Genomic DNA, 22,979 nt, shown 5'->3' with positions numbered 1-22,979 from the left:
ATAAACAGTCAACAATGCAATTTGTCCATATTCTTTTATTTAGTTATGTTGCTTTTATTTATTTGCTTGTACTTTTGCTTTAATAATGCAAAAAAATATATATGCTTTAGTAAACCCAAGTATATAAGTACCTCAAGTTCTTTATTGTGACCTACGCTATACATAAAAATCAACCCACGGTCAGATTCTAATCACAACAACAGTAGTGACAGTAACAGTAAATAAAACTATATTTCGTTTTTTTCATAGTGGAAATAAAAATCTTCAAATTCCCAGAGTATCTTCCTTCACGTGACATCCCAGCAGAACATTCCCATCACACACACACTGAGACAGACCGCCCACTGAAACACACACAAACACTTCAGTCTGTTTTCTGTCAATCATCTGCTCACGAATGCTGATTGGATGAATGTTCTCACCGTTCTGAGAGCGGATCCATGATGCCGCCTTCATGGCCACAAACTGCCACTCAACTTGATGCTCCATTTTATATCCGTATAACCAGATGAGAGCCAGAAGAGTGGCCCACACTGAGCCGTCCACCTGTACACACATACACACACCGTACACATGCGTTTCTTACAAGTGCTCTTTCATTATTTCATCATCATGTGACTCACCTGTGCTGGTTTCTGATTGGTCAGCTCATCTTCTGTCTTTCCAAACACTTGTGCCAGCGCAGAGTTCAGCTCCCAGCAGCCCGAGGCCTTCTGAAGAGACACCAGCTGAAGAAAAGAGTCCTTCTGAGGCTCAGGTGCTGCTGAACACACACAAATGTATATCTTAATCAGTTTAGATCAGTACACATATCAAAGCTTCAGAATTAACAACTATGTTTAATACTGTCTGTGACGAGGGAGGCGTGATGAGAGCCAGCAAGGCCGGTGATGCGATTGCTAATGAGCGTCACCAGGCCTCGCTTGCTCCTCCCACGGCTCTCGTCACGCCTCCCTCGTCACACTGTCATAATGAATTAAATTTGGATGGAAGATTGTGTGTGTGTGTGTGCGTGCGTGCGTGCGTGCGTGCGTGCGTGCGTGCGTGCGTGCGTGCGTGCGTGCGTGTGTGAGAGTGGTACCTTCTTGCTTGCTATGAACGTTTGTCTGGACAGATGACATAGACTTCTGTTTAGAATTACGGCGAAATAAACTCTTGACCTCTGCAAATGACAACAAGTGTGTAACCTTGTCTTTCTGGCCATTCGTGTTACACAATCATTTTTAAATGCATTAAAAAAACGCATGCATTAAAAAAATACACAAAAAGCACTTTAGTCATTCATACTTATACTCTTTTTTACTCCGCTACTTTTTGTTTGTACCGGTGGTAAATCCGTCAGGCCTAAAGAAACGACAAGAGTTCATGTTTCAATTGGATGGAAAACCACCAGATTTTCAAACAACACATTCCGTCCCCTCACACATACACAGACTACAATATACTGTACTGTAGAAACCAGTTCAGAGAAACACACAAAAGATTCTATAAACAGTTTTCTTACTGCATTTCAAACGAGAGTCACACTGAAGAGACTCTAACATTTCTGAAAAACCAAAAAGATCTTGAGTTAATCCAATATCATGTAAAAAAATATTTTATACATGATATATATTTATTTTTAACTGAGGTGAACATTTTCAGACATGCACTGAATGTGTGTATTCATATTACGAACAAGGAGAGTACGTGGTTGCATTTCATTTAGTTCATATTTTGAACGGACAGAGAGGCGGAACGCTTTAAACTATTAAGTATGTTAGATTTGATTTAATATTTTATGTTTAAAAATTGTAAAAAATTCGAAAAGCAGTGAAAACCATGCATGATGCTTGTGTTGAGAGACGTATTGAGTGATGTGATTTATATTATATGGGTATGTTTAGTGAAATTACTTCAAAAACTTCTTACGTGTGTCCAGTTCTTCATCAATACCATCTGACACGATTGCCCTTTCACGACACTTGCTTACACAGGCATACCCTTCAATACATTCAGACACAGAGAAACTAAAGTCAACAAGATCAATAGATATGTACATTCCAGTACAACAAATAAAAAATAAACAAGAACAGTTCTGTACAGTGAGTGTTTCTCTTAATTGCACTATTATAAATCATTGGGGACATCGGCGACGCACAACCTGCACACACACAATACAACTTAAACTATTAAAGAAACATAACAAAAACATGGGTTCTATAATAAGATGATTTTTGTCTTACCGAATACTGGTAGCTGAGAACCTCTCAAATATAATCCTAAAATCATTGAATTTTAATGATGTGAAAACTGTGCATCAATGACAGAGAAAACTATTTTAAAACTATTAATTTAACAAAAGACACACATGCACACACTTTCAGAGCACTAACCTTGTGTTGGTATTCTTCTCTGTATGAGAGGTCCTTTCACAGTCTCTCTGTTGTGTTTATTAATGGCAATGAAGGCTGTATGAACACTGTTCACTCCTGCTTCAACACTGAGCTTCACCATCCTGCTCCTGACAGACTCCACCTCTGCACCTCCTGCCCTCTCCTCCTGCTCCAGACGACCAATCAGAGACCGAGCCGCCAGACGGTGGATCATCAACCTGAAACAACACCAAACAAAACTCTTTTTACTGATTTCAATCAATGAGTGTGAATCAGGATGAATGTGTGTTTTGTTGATGTTACCCAGTGTCCTCAGCTGGTTTAAGGCAGAAGTGAAGCTGGTTTGTCACTGGTTGATCTTTCAGGTTGTATTGTATCATCACTGATCCTTCAGAGCTTTCTGAACTCTGTGACACAGAGAATTATTAGTAAATGACAAGAAAACACTACTTCACAGCCTCCACGCTAAAAGCTCTCACCTGTCCTTTAATCTGGGCATAAATGAGTGACCTTTGACCCTGGAAGATGACATTGATGGGTGGGGACAGCGTGTCAACAGTGATGCCATCTGGAACTTTCCACTGCACAGAGATCTTGTTCACTACAGGCTGCAGAGCAAACCTGAGAGACTGCATCGCCTGATCAAACAATGTCAGACATATTCAACCCTGAACATTTACATCCGCTCTTCTTGATTCAAACTCAAACTGATTCACTGTCTCACTTTGGGCTGCATGCGGTCAGTGCCGGTGATGAACTGGGCGTGGCCACATCCCTCTCTGGCCAATCCTGTGATGAGGGCGCTACTCGCACCCTCACCAATCCCGAACGAGAAACACCTGAAGACACGACACGACGGCAGCTCAGTTACTCAAACACAGCGGATCATTTCATTCAGTAATTCAATGTACACACAAAGAAATGTGGACCCACCTGTGAGAATGAGATTTTTTTTTCACAAGATCCAGAACCTCTTTAGTGTTCCCCACCTCTCCATCAGTGAAGACAAACAACTGCAGAGAGAAAATATCTAAATGATCCTTAAACATTCAAACAATAAACCTTTGACATTCTAAAAAAATGATAATTTGTAATAACAGTCCTGAAAGAGCAGGTGTATTTTGAGGTGATGTACCTGTCTGGGGTGTTCGGGGTAACAGGGTTGACTGTAGATGTGTTTCAGAGGCTGTAAAATCTCTGTGCCGCCCATGTTTGCTCTCATTTCACTGACTCTCTTCAGTGCCTGATCCATTGTGTCCTGATTGTACACAACACTCTGACTGCAACGACACACAATCATCTCATCTCATAGATCTCTGAACTGAATAAAACAAAATAACTATATAATATTAGACATTTAAGTACTAACGGGAAGAAGGACTCATAACGAGAGCCAAATCCATAGATATTGAAGTAACAGCCCATGGGCAGACTCTTCAACAGTAACAGCAGAGTTTCCTACAGACACACAGATATGTACATGTATTTTATCTGTATTCATTTTAATAAATCTATGTCTTGGCACAAAATAATTATTTAAATCCTTTATTCTACCTTTGCACTTTCTATACGCATCTGTGCTCCTTCACCATGATGCATCACGCAGTCCATACTGCCCGATCTGTCAATCACAAAAACAAACTCCCCTTGAGTTGTTAATGATGACATCACTTCCTCTGGGAATTCTGGGTACAAACTGATCATCACCACTGGGTCACTCATCAGAGAACCTGAAACAGAAGAGGTCAATGACTGATGTGAAGATCTAAAAACAGATTTAGATTTATATCAGATTGTTGGAGCTCATACCTGGTTGAGCAGCGGTCACTCCTGCCTCCACTATAGCAGTGGGCTGATGGGTATTCTCATAGTACACAAACAACTCAACATCTTTATCAAACTTGTGCCCAGAACTCAGATTCACCTACACACATGTAGACACAGACGTTATTACAGACTTTCTATACCAACATCATCTCTGTACAAACACACACAGTACCGTAGCGTGAGTGTGATGCGAGTCGAGGAACACTAGAGGATCCAGAGTGCAGTTGGACTCTAGTTTGGAGATGGGCTTTGGAGAGCTCACATGAACACTAAGAGTCAGAGTGTAGGGGACAGAGTCACATACTGATGAAATCTCTGAAACTATTCCAGCAGCTGAACCTGAGGACACCACAGACAGTGTGTTACACAGACATGATCATTTAAAGCCTGATTGTGACTGTAAATGACTGATATCACTGTTGAATCACCTGCTGGTGTGTATCTGGGGTTGAGGACAGCAGGCAGACAGAAGCGCAGCGCGTGGTCGGCCTGCACAGAGAGTTCAGTGATGTATGTGATGCTGATGGCGGCGTTCTGACCCGGTGACAGACACCCAACACTCAGTTTGAACACATCAGAACTTTCTTCACTCTCTTCCAACAGAAACGCCTGCTGACCTGAACTCACAGCATCATCATACTGATCTCTCGCCTGCGACACAGAGACACAAAGACAGAGCAATTAAATAAGAGATGTAGAAAAAGCACAGGATAGAAGGATTCTATTAGGACTCACGGTCTGTTTCTCTTTCAGCTCTGCCACAATCTCGTGCTCTCCGATCTTGGCACTGAAGTGACAGACAGCAGCATCAGCAGGCAGAGGGAACACAAACAAGGCCTCCAGGGGGCGCTCTTCCTCATTCACATACTGCAGAGTGGAGGTGACTGTGGCTACATGACCCTTGACCTGCACCTCCACTGAGATGCTCTTCAGTGGAACTGACAACAACACAACCATTCAAGAATCAACACAAACTCTATCTATCTGTCTGTCTGTCTATTTACATGCTACTAAATATAAATGCATGAAACAGACAGTGAAAGAAATGTTTAGGCGTTAATTAGACAGTAAACAGGTGATCTTATACCTGGCAGTTTTTGTCCAGTCACGAGACCACAGCAGTTCATCATTCTGACTCTGTTACTGTAAATACAAACTGAATTTCCTGTTTTACGGCTATTACAATAAAACGTTTTATCACTTCACAATAGAGTTAAACAGGAAGACACGGTAAACAATACACATACATTATAAAACGTTAAACTGAAAACAATGCACTGTGTGTGTCATCTCATGTCAAAGTGAAAGTAAATCAAACACGAACCTCAGAAGATGAAATTCCTCCGGATTAAATGAGTAAATCACAACTGAGAGAATCAGATGAAGAGTTTAAATCTTGACGATCAAATGTGTCAGTGTGGAAATAAAGAGGAACGATTGCGGAAAACGACGTTTAAATGCCAGGGGCGTGTTTAGGAATCTTACTATGGCGAAGGATTCGCTCATGAATAGTAAGTTGATATCGTGGGCGGACCTTCAAGGAAGGTAACCAATCCATGCTAGCGTGACGTCATTATCTTTCAGGCGCATTAAAGGGACGTTTAACGAGCGGTTTCTTAGACGTTTAATACACACATAAATAAAAATGTAAAAGATATTAAATAGCAAGATAAAGTGTTTTAAAATTCTGACTAAATAGTTTATAAGAGGTAATAAAATACTCAAATTATTGCTATAAAATAAACTGTTTAATATAAAATATGTACTGTTAAGAAAGTCACAAAATGTTCTCAGGATCGAATTAAAAATGACCTTCGTATACAGTTACAATACAGTTTAAAGAAGCAGTATAAACAGCTTTTATGTCTCTGTACTGTTACCGTGATTGTTCTGTATTTTGACATAAATGAGAGTGTTAAGGGATAGCTTGTGTTACAGTGAGTCCTATTCTGCATCCTATTTTCTTTACAAGTAGATACGGGTTTCAGATGGCCCAATTCTTAATAATGACACAAGAAAGACAATGTTGTGAAGTAGTTAGTATACTGTAATAACACCCGTTGAAGTCAGACTGAGCATAGAAACACAACTCAGATTATTCAATAAACTCTGGTCATTTTATTCTATCATCACTTGCAACAGAATTGATATGTTTGAGGATGGTATTCACCCTTTACAACTAAAAATATAAACTAAATGAACCATATGAGTTGTTTGGCCTTCTGACAGCACATGCGGTAGAAACACTGAAGTCTTCAGATTCCCAAAGTCTCTTGTGTCACCTGACATCCCAGCAGAACATTCCCATCACACACACACTGAGACAGACCGCCCACTGAAACACACACAAACACTTCAGTCTGTTTTCTGTCAATCATCTGCTCACGAATGCTGATTGGATGAATGTTCTCACCGTTCTGAGAGCGGATCCATGATGCCGCCTTCATGGCCACAAACTGCCACTCAACTTGATGCTCCATTTTATATCCGTATAACCAGATGAGAGCCAGAAGAGTGGCCCACACTGAGCCGTCCACCTGTACACACATACACACACCGTACACATGCGTTTCTTACAAGTGCTCTTTCATTATTTCATCATCATGTGACTCACCTGTGCTGGTTTCTGATTGGTCAGCTCATCTTCTGTCTTTCCAAACACTTGTGCCAGCGCAGAGTTCATCTCCCAGCAGCCCGAGGCCTTCTGAAGAGACACCAGCTGAAGAAAAGAGTCCTTCTGAGGCTCAGGTGCTGCTGAACACACACAAATAAATAAACTTTTTAACAAATGGTAAAAAAGGCAGGTAGCAACATTTGCATGTAATGCTGCCATCAATTTCGCTAGATCAACAATAACAACACACAATTCTGGCATTCTATGAAAATTTGTCAAAAAAAGTGCAGCGTATAACAATCAATGTTATTACATCAACAGAAATCATTGAGTCAATCAATTCACCCCATTGTGGTGAAGCGGAGTCGGCCATTCTCTTGCACGCTTTTCTATACTTGTCTTCAGTTTCCTGTGAGTTAACAAAATCCACTGCTGCAGACCGAGCTTTGTATGAGTATGAATAAACAGCAGCTGCGCAAAAAGACTTTCATTAACAGTTTGCAGAATAACATTTATAATATTGTTGTTTTCTATCAAAGTTAAATGGAGTTACGAGATAGCGAAAGGTAGCGTGCTTCATTGGAAGCCCTGGAAAGATCTGGACACAACAAACACACACACACACACACACACAATGAACAAACTGCTTGTGAATTGCAGAACAAATTCTGACTTTATAGAGCAATGCAGAAAACCGCCAGCCATGATAGTAATGATGCCGCCTTTTTACTGCAGTTTGCCAAACCTTCGATTTGTTTGTGAAGATGCTTTTTTACACAGATGTTTCTGTTTTTAAGGGCTAAGGTAATAGAAAGGAAAAAAGTAATAGAAAAGTCATGTTTTCCTTTTGAAATGTATGACTTCTGGTGAGAATCAGCTTGAGAAGGGGTGTGTGACACTATGATAGCGACAGTTTTACTCACCGTGAAAACTCGGAGCGCACATGGACATCCCTAAAACACACAAACAGTTACTAACACACATGACTGTATATAAATTAATCAGTTAAACGTTTGGAGAGTTTTGTAAGGTGTGTTGTTTGTCTTACCACTTGCCGTTACATCTGGTGCATAGAAACATGCTTGAAACGATTCTAATAAAAGCAGTGAATTTGAATGAATTTGCAGTAACAAGAAAAGTCATTTTAAACTATGCATTTAACAAAACATGCAGAAAGCATGCACAAATGTTTAAGCTCTCAGAGCACTAACCTCGTGTTGGTATTCTTCTCTGTATGAGAGGTCCTTTCACAGTCTCTCTGTTGTGTTTATTAATGGCAATGAAGGCTGTATGAACACTGTTCACTCCTGCTTCAACACTGAGCTTCACCATCCTGCTCCTGACAGACTCCACCTCTGCACCTCCTGCCCTCTCCTCCTGCTCCAGACGACCAATCAGAGACCGAGCCGCCAGACGGTGGATCATCAACCTGAAACAACACCAAACAAAACTCTTTTTACTGATTTCAATCAATGAGTGTGAATCAGGATGAATGTGTGTTTTGTTGATGTTACCCAGTGTCCTCAGCTGGTTTAAGGCAGAAGTGAAGCTGGTTTGTCACTGGTTGATCTTTCAGGTTGTATTGTATCATCACTGATCCTTCAGAGCTTTCTGAACTCTGTGACACAGAGAATTATTAGTAAATGACAAGAAAACACTACTTCACAGCCTCCACGCTAAAGGCTCTCACCTGTCCTTTAATCTGGGCATAAACGAGTGACCTTTGACCCTGGAAGATGACATTGATGGGTGGGGACAGCGTGTCAACAGTGATGCCATCTGGAACTTTCCACTGCACAGAGATCTTGTTCACTACAGGCTGCAGAGCAAACCTGAGAGACTGCATCGCCTGATCAAACAATGTCAGACATATTCAACCCTGAACATTTACATCCGCTCTTCTTGATTCAAACTCAAACTGATTCACTGTCTCACTTTGGGCTGCATGCGGTCAGTGCCGGTGATGAACTGGGCGTGGCCACATCCCTCTCTGGCCAATCCTGTGATGAGGGCGCTACTCGCACCCTCACCAATCCCGAACGAGAAACACCTGAAGACACGACGACAGCTCAGTTACTCAAACACAGCGGATCATTTCATTGAGTAATACGAACACTAGACAACTGAGAAAAGTACCTGTGAGAGTGAACATGGCGTCTCACAAGATCCAGAACCTCTTTAGTGTTCCCCACCTCTCCATCAGTGAAGACAAACAACTGCAGAGAGAAAATACCGTTATGATATCTAAACGTTTAAACAATTCAAACAATAGTTCATAAAAGTCTGAAACATTCTGAAAAATAATAAATCAATCTGATTTGGAGCAGGTTTGATGTACCTGTCTGGGGTGTTCGGGGTAACAGGGTTGACTGTAGATGTGTTTCAGAGGCTGTAAAATCTCTGTGCCGCCCATGTCTGCTCTCATTTCACTGACTCTCTTCAGTGCCTGATCCATTGTGTCCTGATTGTACACAACACTCTGACTGCAACGACACACAATCATCTCATCTCACACATTTCACAATTCAAAATGTTTATAAACAAATAAATATCCGGTTACTAACGGGAAGAAGGACTCATAACGAGAGCCAAATCCATAGATATTGAAGTAACAGCCCATGGGCAGACTCTTCAACAGTAACAGCAGAGTTTCCTACAGACACACAGATATGTACAGACATTTAAATACATTTACAACACTTCACAACGTTGTGAAAAAATCCATTACATTTTAAATTGTGTACCTTTGCACTTTCTATACGCATCTGTGCTCCTTCACCATGATGCATCACGCAGTCCATACTGCCCGATCTGTCAATCACAAAAACAAACTCGCCCTGAGTTGCTAATGATGACATCACTTCCTCTGGGAATTCTGGGTACAAACTGATCATCACCACTGGGTCACTCATCAGAGAACCTGAAACAGAAGAGGTCAATGACTGATGTGAAGATCTAAAAACAGATTTAGATTTATATCAGATTGTTGGAGCTCATACCTGGTTGAGCAGCGGTCACTCCTGCCTCCACTATAGCAGTGGGCTGATGGGTATTCTCATAGTACACAAACAACTCAACATCTTTATCAAACTTGTGCCCAGAACTCAGATTCACCTACACACATGTAGACACAGACGTTATTACAGACTTTCTATACCAACATCATCTCTGTACAAACACACACAGTACCGTAGCGTGAGTGTGATGCGAGTCGAGGAACACTAGAGGATCCAGAGTGCAGTTGGACTCTAGTTTGGAGATGGGCTTTGGAGAGCTCACATGAACACTAAGAGTCAGAGTGTAGGGGACAGAGTCACATACTGATGAAATCTCTGAAACTATTCCAGCAGCTGAACCTGAGGACACCACAGACAGTGTGTTACACAGACATGATCATTTAAAGCCTGATTGTGACTGTAAATGACTGATATCACTGTTGAATCACCTGCTGGTGTGTATCTGGGGTTGAGGACAGCAGGCAGACAGAAGCGCAGCGCGTGGTCGGCCTGCACAGAGAGTTCAGTGATGTATGTGATGCTGATGGCGGCGTTCTGACCCGGTGACAGACACCCAACACTCAGTTTGAACACATCAGAACTTTCTTCACTCTCTTCCAACAGAAACGCCTGCTGACCTGAACTCACAGCATCATCATACTGATCTCTCGCCTGCGACACAGAGACACAAAGACAGAGCAATTAAATAAGAGATGTAGAAAAAGCACAGGATAGAAGGATTCTATTAGGACTCACGGTCTGTTTCTCTTTCAGCTCTGCCACAATCTCGTGCTCTCCGATCTTGGCACTGAAGTGACAGACAGCAGCATCAGCAGGCAGAGGGAACACAAACAAGGCCTCCAGGGGGCGCTCTTCCTCATTCACATACTGCAGAGTGGAGGTGACTGTGGCTACATGACCCTTGACCTGCACCTCCACTGAGATGCTCTTCAGAGGAACTGACAACAACACAACAATTCAAGAGTCACACCTACTTATCTGTCCATCTATGATATAAATATATATACACGAACACACCGACATGTAGAGATAAACACAAGTATAAAGCTGCTAAAGTAAATAAAAGTGAGTTTATACCTGGCAGGTTTTTTTGAGTCATCAGACCACAGCGGTTCGTCATTCTGACTCTGTTACTGTAGATATAAACTGCAGTCAAGAGAAGCTCCACCTTTGGAAGACCGTTATTTAGACGTTAGACTTCACACTAAGACGTCGTTGAACACAAATATATATTCAGTTTAATAAGTTCAATATAAATATTTGGCTAATTATAACAACACATGAGATTAAGTTTACAAACCATGAAACAACACTGCAAGTTTGTCTTTCTCTGAATGTAAAGTTACGAACTGTTTCGGCTCTTTGTGAATGTGAAAGTAAATAAAAACACGAACCTCACTACTTGAAAATCCTCAGTGACAAACAAGAGCAACCGGATTAAATGAGTAAATCACAGATGAAGCTTCAGATGAAGAGTTTAAATATGACGAGTACGTGTTTTTGTAGGAAAGAGGGAAGATTTCCCGAAAACTGACGCCAGTGACGTGTTTAGAAATCCTACTATGGCCAAGACTTTATCCATATCGTGGGCGGGGCCTCAAAGTTAGTGGGCTTGTTTTACTGTAAATCACTTCTAAACATTCTTGGGGGATTGAGCCCTGGACCCTTTTCTTCCTCGAGAGGGAGAGATAGTTTTTTGTATGAATATATGTGCGCGCGCGCGTGTTTCTGTTTACGCACAGCTTTCCCTGTCAAACAATAGAAAATATCAGGTCAGGTCCGGAAATGTTGAGAGTTCTGATGCCTTTCTCTCATCCGCGTCTCCACGCAGGCGCGCATGCACAGCTGTGTGTTGCACACATTGGCCCTGTCCCAAATGGCGCACTCCCTATGAAGGTATTTTTGGTGCAAAACTACTGAGCACCTGTGAGAGTGGAATTTGTAGTTGTAGAGGTCGGCCACACTTGTGTATCAGTAAAATTATAGTCAAAATTTGAAGTTGCAAACTTGTAGATTTTTTTCTCTCTCCCGCAAACACAACACACCAGTTACACCTTCTTGAATCCTTCAGTGCAAGTGCACAAATCCAGTTCTACAAATCACAAACTGAGATACTCGTGCACTCACATTTTTTGCTACAAATGCTGCAGTAAATATGGTGCAAAACACATTCACACACCTGCACCAAAAGACGTGCGTTCACAGACGAGTTTTGCACATCCGCAAACAGTATGTGAATTCATGCAATGAGAGTTGAATGCTTGTCAAATATTTTCTCACAAATTAAAGGTTTTATTCTTGCACATTGTTCTAGCACAAACACAAGAACATAACTACAACTGCTTGAATCTGCTGCTGCGAGTCTCTGACACAAGTTCGCACACACTCTCATTTTGCACCACATATCTGTGTGATATATGGTGTCAAAGTGATTTGTGCATTTGCAGCCAAACGAGCTAGTTTTGGCGCCCAGCAGGTGGCGCCCTAACGCGCAAGTGAAAAACTGCGAGAATCATCCCGAGCTGCTTTATTTTCCTGAAATCACTAATCGTAATAGAGTTGCTATTTCTTAGATATTATTTATTATAATGATCTAGCTTGGTCTATAAACACCATGCACTGTGCTGTGTTTTACCTTTCTGTGTTTTTCTTATTTGCTCCTGTAAAGCTGCTTTGGAACAATGCACATTGTGAAAAGCGCTATATAAATAAAATTGAATTGAATTGGACGGCCCGCGGGCCACATCCGGCCGGCTGGCTCTCCCTGACCGGCGTTGTACCGAATTTCGACTCCCCGTGAGATTTTGTCTCCCCTACTTCTGATTGGTTCATTCACTTAGGATGCTGCTTTGTGATTGGTCCCTATCTCTAAAGCCCGCCCCCACACCTAATCCTAACCTTAACCTTCGTAGGGGAAAACAGGGGAGTCATAATCTCACGGGGGGTGAGATTTTGATACGACAGACACCGGTCCACATGAGGTTACTGATCAATTAGAAGTTAAACGCAAATATGTGTAACAGGTGCACGCAATTCAACTGCACTGGTTTTATTTGAAAGGCAACTGATTTTTTTCACCCTTTAACGAGTACAATCGCATCACTTAATCAACTGCTAAATTAATTTCTGCTTTCGCGCTAGAAGTTTCACTGTAGATTCTTAAACCAACGTCTTTCAATCTTCTCAGAGACACTCAGTGAGGGGAAGAAGTGAGAAGTCAAAACCACTGAAAACACCCACAGATTCAAAACTAGGTCGATTTTCATTATGAAGAAAACCTGACAATAACTGCTTGACTTCTTTGTCGAATATTCCACATAACGTTAACGCAAGTTTACATAACATATTCAATTAATTTAAATTATGAAGATTTTGTCAATAGCAGGGATTTATTCACAATAAAGATAGACCGCTTCACCCCGCCGTGTATCATTGCGCTGCGATCGTTTTAGTGGCGGTTAACACACGAGGGACTATATTATCAGAGAACAGAGATTTTCTTAATGAAATTCAGCATACTGGAAAATAATGTATTTATTTATTTTTGAAGTGTCTATTATAAACAAGACGCAAAAATACAAATTACATCTATCAAACTCTAAAAAAAGGGATTAAAAAGCAAGGAGTAAAGAGTTTATTATAATTCTATTATAATTCTTACACTATCAACAACCAACCATTAACAATACAAGGTAATTCAATCATATGAACGAATGTGTTTTTAAAGATATGTCTTTTTTTAAAGTAGTAATTACAAAAACACAAGCTTTTAACTTTTTTTACCGTCGTTAGACCGTTTCATTGGATGCACCGCCTGGCCCGATATACATTTCTGGTCTGTGTTTGTATCAGACTGGCAATTTATATTATATTTAGCTTATATTAATATTAATCATTTTTTGTTATACATTAATTGTGAAAAACTAAATTAAGGCTACTCAATGGGACTGTTGTTATTGAGTCTTTGTGTAAGTCCACCGGACGTTAAGTTTGGACCACATACGTTTATGTTAAAACCGTCTATAGGCAACTTTTATGTATTTTTACTTTAACTTTTATGTGTATTTTAAACGTAATTTAGACAAAAAACATTACAAACCGAGACATAGAGGTCAAAGCTACAGAACTTGAATGAGTTCATTGAATGAACAGCAGTATTTAGCGCTGCAAACAGGGTTGACAACAGTATTTGGTAACACTTAGTAATAAAGTGCCATTTGTTAACATTATTTAATGCATTACCTAATATAAACAATTTTACAACACTCAATCTTTATATTAGTCAATGCACATACAATTGTTTGTGTTTTTGCTAGTTCATTGTGCCTTAACTAATACAAACATACCTTTCCATTTGAAAAGTGTATTACAAAAATATTGAAAATTACAATAATAATGCATGCTGTATTGTTTTTTCATGTTAAATGAGGTAGTTGTTAACAATTATTGACAGCAAAACAACATTTTTAGTTTCAGGTTATGGGAGGATTTTTTATTGGGCATATACAGGAAATTAGAGGTTGAGAGAGGAGGTACGGGAACACACTCAAACCCGGGTCCCCATGAGCCAAGAGAAAAAAGTGATTCCTTCAGATATGGCCCATCAAAGCTAATAAAGAAGTTGCTTGGCCTTCTGAGAGCACATGCGGTAGAAACACTGAAGTCTTCAGATTCCCAAAGTCTCTTGTGTCACGTGACATCCCAGCAGAACATTCCCATCACACACACACTGAGACAGACCGCCCACTGAAACACACACAAACACTTCAGTCTGTTTTCTGTCAATCATCTGCTCATGAATGCTGATTGGATGAATGTTCTCACCATTCTGAGAGCGGATCCATGATGCCGCCTTCATGGCCACAAACTGCCACTCAACTTGATGCTCCATTTTATATCCGTATAACCAGATGAGAGCCAGAAGAGTGGCCCACACTGAGCCGTCCACCTGTACACACATACACACACCGTACACATGCGTTTCTTACAAGTGCTCTTTCATTATTTCATCATCATGTGACTCACCTGTGCTGGTTTCTGATTGGTCAGCTCATCTTCTGTCTTTCCAAACACTTGTGCCAGCGCAGAGTTCATCTCCCAGCAGCCCGAGGCCTTCTGAAGAGACACCAGCTGAAGAAAAGAGTCCTTCTGAGGCTCAGGTGCTGCTGAACACACACAAATGTATATCTTAATCAGTTTAGATCAGTACACATATCAAAGCTTCAGAATTAACAACTATGTTTAATACTGTCTGTGACGAGGGAGGCGTGATGAGAGCCAGCAAGGCCGGTGATGCGATTGCTAATGAGCGTCACCAGGCCTCGCTTGCTCCTCCCACGGCTCTCGTCACGCCTCCCTCGTCACACTGTCATAATGAATTAAATTTGGATGGAAGATTGTGTGTGTGTGTGTGCGTGCGTGCGTGCGTGCGTGCGTGCGTGCGTGCGTGCGTGCGTGCGTGCGTGCGTGTGTGAGAGTGGTACCTTCTTGCTTGCTATGAACGTTTGTCTGGACAGATGACATAGACTTCTGTTTAGAATTACGGCGAAATAAACTCTTGACCTCTGCAAATGACAACAAGTGTGTAACCTTGTCTTTCTGGCCATTCGTGTTACACAATCATTTTTAAATGCATTAAAAAAACGCATGCATTAAAAAAATACACAAAAAGCACTTTAGTCATTCATACTTATACTCTTTTTTACTCCGCTACTTTTTGTTTGTACCGGTGGTAAATCCGTCAGGCCTAAAGAAACGACAAGAGTTCATGTTTCAATTGGATGGAAAACCACCAGATTTTCAAACAACACATTCCGTCCCCTCACACATACACAGACTACAATATACTGTACTGTAGAAACCAGTTCAGAGAAACACACAAAAGATTCTATAAACAGTTTTCTTACTGCATTTCAAACGAGAGTCACACTGAAGAGACTCTAACATTTCTGAAAAACCAAAAAGATCTTGAGTTAATCCAATATCATGTAAAAAAATATTTTATACATGATATATATTTATTTTTAACTGAGGTGAACATTTTCAGACATGCACTGAATGTGTGTATTCATATTACGAACAAGGAGAGTACGTGGTTGCATTTCATTTAGTTCATATTTTGAACGGACAGAGAGGCGGAACGCTTTAAACTATTAAGTATGTTAGATTTGATTTAATATTTTATGTTTAAAAATTGTAAAAAATTCGAAAAGCAGTGAAAACCATGCATGATGCTTGTGTTGAGAGACGTATTGAGTGATGTGATTTATATTATATGGGTATGTTTAGTGAAATTACTTCAAAAACTTCTTACGTGTGTCCAGTTCTTCATCAATACCATCTGACACGATTGCCCTTTCACGACACTTGCTTACACAGGCATACCCTTCAATACATTCAGACACAGAGAAACTAAAGTCAACAAGATCAATAGATATGTACATTCCAGTACAACAAATAAAAAATAAACAAGAACAGTTCTGTACAGTGAGTGTTTCTCTTAATTGCACTATTATAAATCATTGGGGACATCGGCGACGCACAACCTGCACACACACAATACAACTTAAACTATTAAAGAAACATAACAAAAACATGGGTTCTATAATAAGATGATTTTTGTCTTACCGAATACTGGTAGCTGAGAACCTCTCAAATATAATCCTAAAATCATTGAATTTTAATGATGTGAAAACTGTGCATCAATGACAGAGAAAACTATTTTAAAACTATTAATTTAACAAAAGACACACATGCACACACTTTCAGAGCACTAACCTTGTGTTGGTATTCTTCTCTGTATGAGAGGTCCTTTCACAGTCTCTCTGTTGTGTTTATTAATGGCAATGAAGGCTGTATGAACACTGTTCACTCCTGCTTCAACACTGAGCTTCACCATCCTGCTCCTGACAGACTCCACCTCTGCACCTCCTGCCCTCTCCTCCTGCTCCAGACGACCAATCAGAGACCGAGCCGCCAGACGGTGGATCATCAACCTGAAACAACACCAAACAAAACTCTTTTTACTGATTTCAATCAATGAGTGTGAATCAGGATGAATGTGTGTTTTGTTGATGTTACCCAGTGTCCTCAGCTGGTTTAAGGCAGAAGTGAAGCTGGTTTGTCACTGGTTGATCTTTCAGGTTGTATTGTATCATCACTGATCCTTCAGAGCTTTCTGAACTCTGTGACACAGAGAATTATTAGTAAATGACAAGAAAACACTACTTCACAGCCTCCACGCTAAAAGCTCTCACCTGTCCTTTAATCTGGGCATAAACGAGTGACCTTTGACCCTGGAAGATGACATTGATGGGTGGGGACAGCGTGTCAACAGTGATGCCATCTGGAACTTTCCACTGCACAGAGATCTTGTTCACTACAGGCTGCAGAGCAAACCTGAGAGACTGCATCGCCTGATCAAACAATGTCAGACATATTCAACCCTGAACATTTACATCCGCTCTTCTTGATTCAAACTCAAACTGATTCACTGTCTCACTTTGGGCTGCATGCGGTCAGTGCCGGTGATGAACTGGGCGTGGCCACATCCCTCTCTGGCCAATCCTGTGATGAGGGCGCTACTCGCACCCTCACCAATCCCGAACGAGAAACACCTGAAGACACGACGACAGCTCAGTTACTCAAACACAGCGGATCATTTCATTAATCAATTCAACAGTATTTTTTCATGTCATGAACTAATACGGTTAATAAGTTGAAATGTAAAGACAAAGAAATGCACCTGTGAGAACTAGAATGGTTTCTGACAAGATCCAGAACCTCTTTAGTGTTCCCCACCTCTCCATCAGTGAAGACAAACAACTGCAGAGAGAAAATATCTCACAAATGACACTTAAACATTGAAACAATGTATCAATAAAGCCGGAGACATTTTGAAAAAAATAATGAATAATTCAGGTTTGGTTTCCTGAATGAACAGGGGCCCGTTTCAATAAGGAGGTTCAACTAACAGTGAGTTAAAATGTGAACTCTGAGTTGATTTACACTGAGATGCGAAACTTTGAGTTTTTGGTTTCAGAACAGGTGATTTGAGTTAGTTCTATCAACTCTGGGTAGGCTTACATTGAGTTAAGAGCGTGTACCACGACTACGCCAAGCCATTATCCATGGAGCTCCGATATTACGATTCACCATGGCAACGGCACCAAAAAAAGCAACATGGCGGCAGAAAGCGCTTGAGAGCGAGGCACACGTTCTGTTCTGCATACAGTGGATTTACTGATGTCCTGAAAATGACTTAAGTTTAAATGAATAAATAGATAAATGCACCAATGTTCTGGTACTCTCACTCCCCATCAGTGCTCTAGTGATGAATGTGAGACGTCATGGTCTACAGGACACTTAATAGGGTGTCAGACCTTTGTGTTGAAGTCAGACTGATCATCGGTTCGAACCCTGCTCGGAGCAGATTTGCGTAATAGCTGCACATCTAAATCAATTTTTTTTACCTTTATCGCTTCATTTCTGCATTTATGTCTGTGTTTATTAATTTCTTTATTCATGCACTTTATTTATACACTATATTATTAAGTGATTTCTTGTCCTCCATAGAGAACTACCATTTGTGAGAACATGTAAGGAAAAGAATATGCTCTGATGTAATACACGTACGATGGCTGATGTTATTGATGCAAGGATGGATGAGATATATTTTGATACAGTATCTCACAGAACTGAGTACACCCCTCACATTTAGTAAATATTTTATTATATCTTTTCATGTGACAACACTGAAGAAATGACACTTTGCTACAATGTAAAGTAGTGAGTGTACAGCTTGTATAACAGTGTAAATTTGCTGTCCCCTCAAAATAACTCAACACACAGCCATTAATGTCTAAACCGCTGGCAACAAAAGTGAGTACACCCCTAAGTGAACTGTATATCTAATTCACTGTAAAGAAATGACAAAATTCCACTCAAGTCCTAAATTAATCTCTTGAAATCAAAGTGCATCCCTATGAATTAATGCAGCCTCTTCACATGCAGGATCCTCTATAAAAAGCACATATTACATTTTTGTCACTGAGATTTTCTCTGTGTGATCATATGTGAAATACGTGCCATGAATGACTGTATTAATGAATGAATCAATGAATGAATGATGCACTTTAAAAAGGGGGAGGAGATTGAAAGAAACTCTGGGTTTACCAAAGAAAACCTGCTCCCTAACAGGTTAGGTTCACACCACAAGTTACTATGGTTACTGACTCTGAGTATAAGTTACCTCTCTTTTAGAAACGGGCTTGAGTTACCCCACTTTTGCGGGTTTGACATACTTCACATTCTGAAACGGAAAACCCAAAGTTTCCCTCATTTCAGCGTTAAAATACTCAAGAGTTTTCACTAAACCTCCTTTCTGAAACGGGCCCCAGGTGTATTTTGAGGTGATGTACCTGTCTGGGGTGTTCGGGGTAACAGGGTTGACTGTAGATGTGTTTCAGAGGCTGTAAAATCTCTGTGCCGCCCATGTCTGCTCTCATTTCACTGACTCTCTTCAGTGCCTGATCCATTGTGTCCTGATTGTACACAACACTCTGACTGCAACGACACACAATCATCTCATCTCATAGATCTCTGAACTGAATAAAACAAAATAACTATATAATATTAGACATTTAAGTACTAACGGGAAGAAGGACTCATAACGAGAGCCAAATCCATAGATATTGAAGTAACAGCCCATGGGCAGACTCTTCAACAGTAACAGCAGAGTTTCCTACAGACACACAGATATGTACAGAATTATTTGCATTTACGCATTTGGCAGATGCTTTTTTTCCAAAGCGACTTAAAATGCATTATACTATACATTTGTTTCTAAGTATGTGCAAGCCCTGGGATCGAACCCATGACCTTGGCGTTGCTAGCGCCGCTCTAACCACTGAGCTACAGGAAACCCACTTTATATACATGTGTAACTCACACCCTTGTGAAAAAAGCATTCAATGTTAAACCCTTGTACCTTTGCACTTTCTATACGCATCTGTGCTCCTTCACCATGATGCATCATGCAGTCCATACTGCCCGATCTGTCAATCACAAAAACAAACTCCCCTTGAGTTGTTAATGATGACATCACTTCCTCTGGGAATTCTGGGTACAAACTGATCATCACCACTGGGTCACTCATCAGAGAACCTGAAACAGAAGAGGTCAATGACTGATGTGAAGATCTAAAAACAGATTTAGATTTATATCAGATTGTTGGAGCTCATACCTGGTTGAGCAGCGGTCACTCCTGCCTCCACTATAGCAGTGGGCTGATGGGTATTCTCATAGTACACAAACAACTCAACATCTTTATCAAACTTGTGCCCAGAACTCAGATTCACCTACACACATGTAGACACAGACGTTATTACAGACTTTCTATACCAACATCATCTCTGTACAAACACACACAGTACCGTAGCGTGAGTGTGATGCGAGTCGAGGAACACTAGAGGATCCAGAGTGCAGTTGGACTCTAGTTTGGAGATGGGCTTTGGAGAGCTCACATGAACACTAAGAGTCAGAGTGTAGGGGACAGAGTCACATACTGATGAAATCTCTGAAACTATTCCAGCAGCTGAACCTGAGGACACCACAGACAGTGTGTTACACAGACATGATCATTTAAAGCCTGATTGTGACTGTAAATGACTGATATCACTGTTGAATCACCTGCTGGTGTGTATCTGGGGTTGAGGACAGCAGGCAGACAGAAGCGCAGCGCGTGGTCGGCCTGCACAGAGAGTTCAGTGATGTATGTGATGCTGATGGCGGCGTTCTGACCCGGTGACAGACACCCAACACTCAGTTTGAACACATCAGAACTTTCTTCACTCTCTTCCAACAGAAACGCCTGCTGACCTGAACTCACAGCATCATCATACTGATCTCTCGCCTGCGACACAGAGAGACAAAGACAGAGCAATTAAATAAGAGATGTAGAAAAAGCACAGGATAGAAGGATTCTATTAGGACTCACGGTCTGTTTCTCTTTCAGCTCTGCCACAATCTCGTGCTCTCCGATCTTGGCACTGAAGTGACAGACAGCAGCATCAGCAGGCAGAGGGAACACAAACAAGGCCTCCAGGGGGCGCTCTTCCTCATTCACATACTGCAGAGTGGAGGTGACTGTGGCTACATGACCCTTGACCTGCACCTCCACTGAGATGCTCTTCAGAGGAACTGACAACAACACAACACAATAACTAAACAATCGACATGATAACAGAATACATGTACATACATGTGTGCATATTTATGTGCAGCTAGATGTAAATATTTAAAGTAAATAAATGTTTAAGCTTTAAGTAAAGAGAGTGGTGATCTTATACCTGGCAGTTTCTCTTTCGTCACGAGACCACAACAGTTCGTCATTCTGACTCTGTTACTGTAAATACAAACTGCCGTTTAGAGAAGGTCCACTTAAGCATATTGTATTAGAGATTCCTATATCAGCCACAGAAATGATGTATGTTTTGTTTTTAAATTAATAAAATTATTGCTCATTTTGTTGGTCGCACCGCATGACAAGTGGTCGATACGTCATTGACCCGCAGACAGAAAAACAGCTCATGTGGAAGTGAAAGTAAATCAAACACGAACCTCTCAATACGAAGAAATCGTCGTTGACCAACACCTGCGACCGAATTAAAAGACTAAATTTACGTCTGTGTGGAAAACAAGGGAAGCGATGACTCTTATAATCCCAAGGGCGTGTTCGGAACAAGTCTTGTTGTGTGGCGAATGATTTGCTCATGAATATTAATTACGCGTGGGCGGATCCTCACTGGAGGCAACCAATGCTAGCGTAGGTAAATTAATATTCATCATCTTACGCATTCGTAAAGTATGCATTCGGGGGTTGAGAGGTTGTCTGACTCAGCAACACTTTCCGAAATGACCCATAAACACAAGCTCGAAAGGAATTAAATGATGAAAAGTTGAAAAATGTCAAATACAGATACAAAATACAGTGAATTCAATGACAAAACATACTGATTCAAAAGAGGTAAATACTCTAAAATAGAAAAAACATTTATGTGTGTGACAAATGTTCATCATACATGTTCATCTCGGGGTCTGCTCATGTACCTTATCGAAATGTATTCTCTATTTTTGTCTAAAGATGTTTGACAATATTTAAAGTTACTGTATATACAGTGTTAGATTATTCAGTTTACCACAAATTTAATGCCTATGGAAAATTACTGTTGAGGTTGGCGCTGAACTATATGATATTGGAACGTAACCTACACAGATTGACTGCTTAAAGGGACAGTTCACCCACAAATGAAAATTCTGTCATCATTTACTCACCTTCGAGTTGTTCCAAATCTGTATACATTTCTTTGTTCTGGTGAACACAGAGAAAGATATTTTGATAGAAAGATATATGTATTTTTTTCCTACTATGGTAGTCAGTAGGGGGCAAAATCTGTGTCCATTTTTGGGTGAACTGTCCCTTTAAGGTAGTATCAGATTGTTCTTTTGAACTCTGTAACAAAGGATGTTTATACTCTCTGTGATTGAATCAAGGTGATTGCTTAAAGCAGCTTCAGGAATGCCCTGTTCTGCGCTAAATAAAGGGTTCACGTTGAGGAAATAAATGAGCCTGATACAACTTCAATTCAATTCAATTTTATTTATATAGCGCTTTTCACAATGTGCATTGTTCCAAAGCAGCTTTACAGGAGCAAATAAGAAAAACTGAGAAACACAAAAAGGTAAAACACAGCACAGTGCATGGTGTTTATAGAACAAGCTAGATTATTATAGTAAATAATATCTAATAAATGCAGTCTCCCGGTGGTTTATTTTGCATATTTTGCATTAAGTGAAACAACTACACTTTGGTGTTCGTGTCTCTTGCTCCCAGAGCTCTGCTGAAGACATCTCTCACAACATTCAACCATAATTGGCTACTAATTATTGAAGGAGGATCCAAACACAGAAAGATACAAAAGCTAAAATCTTACATAGGCAAGGCAAGGCAAGTTTATTTATATAGCACATTTCATACACAAGGGCAATTCAAAGTGCTTTACATAAAATGATTGACAAAGACAAATAAGACGTATCTTTAAAATGCAAATGATTTAAGATCACAAATACAACTTTAGATTTTAAGAA

General features: G+C 40.5%; 3 protein-coding genes across 28 annotated transcripts; all 3 read right to left on the bottom strand.

Annotated features, from left to right (window-relative positions):
- Positions 1 to 15: 15 nt before the first annotated feature.
- On the bottom strand, positions 16 to 5,671 carry LOC130551512 (von Willebrand factor A domain-containing protein 5A-like). Of its 13 annotated transcripts, none has more exons than XM_057329147.1 (22): positions 5,527 to 5,671; positions 5,290 to 5,345; positions 4,938 to 5,140; positions 4,631 to 4,853; positions 4,375 to 4,541; positions 4,185 to 4,299; positions 3,930 to 4,105; positions 3,745 to 3,833; positions 3,511 to 3,655; positions 3,309 to 3,388; positions 3,100 to 3,214; positions 2,855 to 3,013; positions 2,679 to 2,782; positions 2,376 to 2,593; positions 2,226 to 2,261; positions 1,912 to 1,983; positions 1,505 to 1,546; positions 1,294 to 1,344; positions 1,082 to 1,162; positions 624 to 760; positions 423 to 546; positions 16 to 344 (listed from the first exon to the last, which is right to left on the bottom strand). In XM_057329147.1, the coding sequence occupies exons 2-22, from the start codon at positions 5,330 to 5,332 to the stop codon at positions 265 to 267; spliced, it is 2,460 nt and encodes an 819-aa protein (XP_057185130.1). In that variant the 5' UTR covers positions 5,333 to 5,345; positions 5,527 to 5,671; the 3' UTR covers positions 16 to 264. The 13 variants fall into 13 exon arrangements, with proteins under 13 accessions (XP_057185130.1, XP_057185127.1, XP_057185126.1 ...); XM_057329144.1 differs by having other exon boundaries at positions 624 to 763; positions 1,288 to 1,344; positions 5,290 to 5,358; positions 5,527 to 5,670; XM_057329143.1 differs by having other exon boundaries at positions 624 to 763; positions 1,288 to 1,344; positions 5,527 to 5,670.
- A 291-nt stretch (positions 5,672 to 5,962) lies between these two features.
- On the bottom strand, positions 5,963 to 11,378 carry LOC130551685 (von Willebrand factor A domain-containing protein 5A-like). Of its 3 annotated transcripts, none has more exons than XM_057329527.1 (21): positions 11,228 to 11,378; positions 10,911 to 11,001; positions 10,569 to 10,771; positions 10,262 to 10,484; positions 10,006 to 10,172; positions 9,816 to 9,930; positions 9,561 to 9,736; positions 9,381 to 9,469; positions 9,155 to 9,299; positions 8,953 to 9,032; positions 8,752 to 8,866; positions 8,507 to 8,665; positions 8,331 to 8,434; positions 8,028 to 8,245; positions 7,865 to 7,909; positions 7,740 to 7,769; positions 7,370 to 7,414; positions 7,162 to 7,287; positions 6,817 to 6,953; positions 6,616 to 6,739; positions 5,963 to 6,537 (listed from the first exon to the last, which is right to left on the bottom strand). In XM_057329527.1, the coding sequence occupies exons 2-21, from the start codon at positions 10,951 to 10,953 to the stop codon at positions 6,458 to 6,460; spliced, it is 2,424 nt and encodes an 807-aa protein (XP_057185510.1). In that variant the 5' UTR covers positions 10,954 to 11,001; positions 11,228 to 11,378; the 3' UTR covers positions 5,963 to 6,457. The 3 variants fall into 3 exon arrangements, with proteins under 3 accessions (XP_057185510.1, XP_057185509.1, XP_057185511.1); XM_057329526.1 differs by having other exon boundaries at positions 5,964 to 6,537; positions 6,817 to 6,956; XM_057329528.1 differs by lacking the exon at positions 7,370 to 7,414 and having other exon boundaries at positions 5,964 to 6,537; positions 6,817 to 6,956.
- A 2,588-nt stretch (positions 11,379 to 13,966) lies between these two features.
- On the bottom strand, positions 13,967 to 21,598 carry LOC130551684 (von Willebrand factor A domain-containing protein 5A-like). Of its 12 annotated transcripts, none has more exons than XM_057329515.1 (22): positions 21,453 to 21,598; positions 21,182 to 21,237; positions 20,830 to 21,032; positions 20,523 to 20,745; positions 20,267 to 20,433; positions 20,077 to 20,191; positions 19,822 to 19,997; positions 19,487 to 19,575; positions 19,253 to 19,397; positions 17,578 to 17,657; positions 17,335 to 17,449; positions 17,090 to 17,248; positions 16,914 to 17,017; positions 16,611 to 16,828; positions 16,461 to 16,496; positions 16,147 to 16,218; positions 15,740 to 15,781; positions 15,529 to 15,579; positions 15,317 to 15,397; positions 14,859 to 14,998; positions 14,658 to 14,781; positions 13,967 to 14,579 (listed from the first exon to the last, which is right to left on the bottom strand). In XM_057329515.1, the coding sequence occupies exons 2-22, from the start codon at positions 21,222 to 21,224 to the stop codon at positions 14,500 to 14,502; spliced, it is 2,463 nt and encodes an 820-aa protein (XP_057185498.1). In that variant the 5' UTR covers positions 21,225 to 21,237; positions 21,453 to 21,598; the 3' UTR covers positions 13,967 to 14,499. The 12 variants fall into 12 exon arrangements, with proteins under 12 accessions (XP_057185498.1, XP_057185499.1, XP_057185505.1 ...); XM_057329516.1 differs by having other exon boundaries at positions 14,859 to 14,995; XM_057329513.1 differs by having other exon boundaries at positions 13,968 to 14,579; positions 15,523 to 15,579.
- Positions 21,599 to 22,979: the final 1,381 nt, after the last annotated feature.

Source organism: Triplophysa rosa, linkage group LG3 (genome assembly GCF_024868665.1).
Source record: "Triplophysa rosa linkage group LG3, Trosa_1v2, whole genome shotgun sequence".
NCBI classification, from domain to species: Eukaryota; Metazoa; Chordata; class Actinopteri; order Cypriniformes; family Nemacheilidae; genus Triplophysa; species Triplophysa rosa.
The sequence above is the reverse complement of the archived record's forward strand: the minus strand, read 5'-3'. Positions and strand labels throughout refer to the sequence as shown.

What these genes read in the sequence shown, in the direction of transcription:
- LOC130551685 (XM_057329526.1), bottom strand. Translation starts at nt 10,953, where the DNA reads ATGACGAACCGCTGTGGTCTGATGACTCAAAAAAACCTGCCAG. An exon ending in CTGACCGCATGCAGCCCAAA is followed by an intron (nt 8,666 to 8,751) that starts GTGAGACAGTGA and finishes TTGTTTGATCAG; the next exon opens with GCGATGCAGTCTCTCAGGTT. An exon ending in ACGCTACCTTTCGCTATCTC is followed by an intron (nt 7,288 to 7,369) that starts GTAACTCCATTT and finishes CTTTTTGCGCAG; the next exon opens with CTGCTGTTTATTCATACTCA.
- LOC130551512 (XM_057329144.1), bottom strand. Translation starts at nt 5,332, where the DNA reads ATGATGAACTGCTGTGGTCTCGTGACTGGACAAAAACTGCCAG. An exon ending in TGACTCTCGTTTGAAATGCA is followed by an intron (nt 1,345 to 1,504) that starts GTAAGAAAACTG and finishes TCGTTTCTTTAG; the next exon opens with GCCTGACGGATTTACCACCG. An exon ending in CCAATCAGAAACCAGCACAG is followed by an intron (nt 547 to 623) that starts GTGAGTCACATG and finishes ATGTGTGTACAG; the next exon opens with GTGGACGGCTCAGTGTGGGC.
- LOC130551684 (XM_057329513.1), bottom strand. Translation starts at nt 21,224, where the DNA reads ATGACGAACTGTTGTGGTCTCGTGACGAAAGAGAAACTGCCAG. An exon ending in AACCATTCTAGTTCTCACAG is followed by an intron (nt 17,450 to 17,577) that starts GTGCATTTCTTT and finishes TCGTGTCTTCAG; the next exon opens with GTGTTTCTCGTTCGGGATTG. An exon ending in TGACTCTCGTTTGAAATGCA is followed by an intron (nt 15,580 to 15,739) that starts GTAAGAAAACTG and finishes TCGTTTCTTTAG; the next exon opens with GCCTGACGGATTTACCACCG.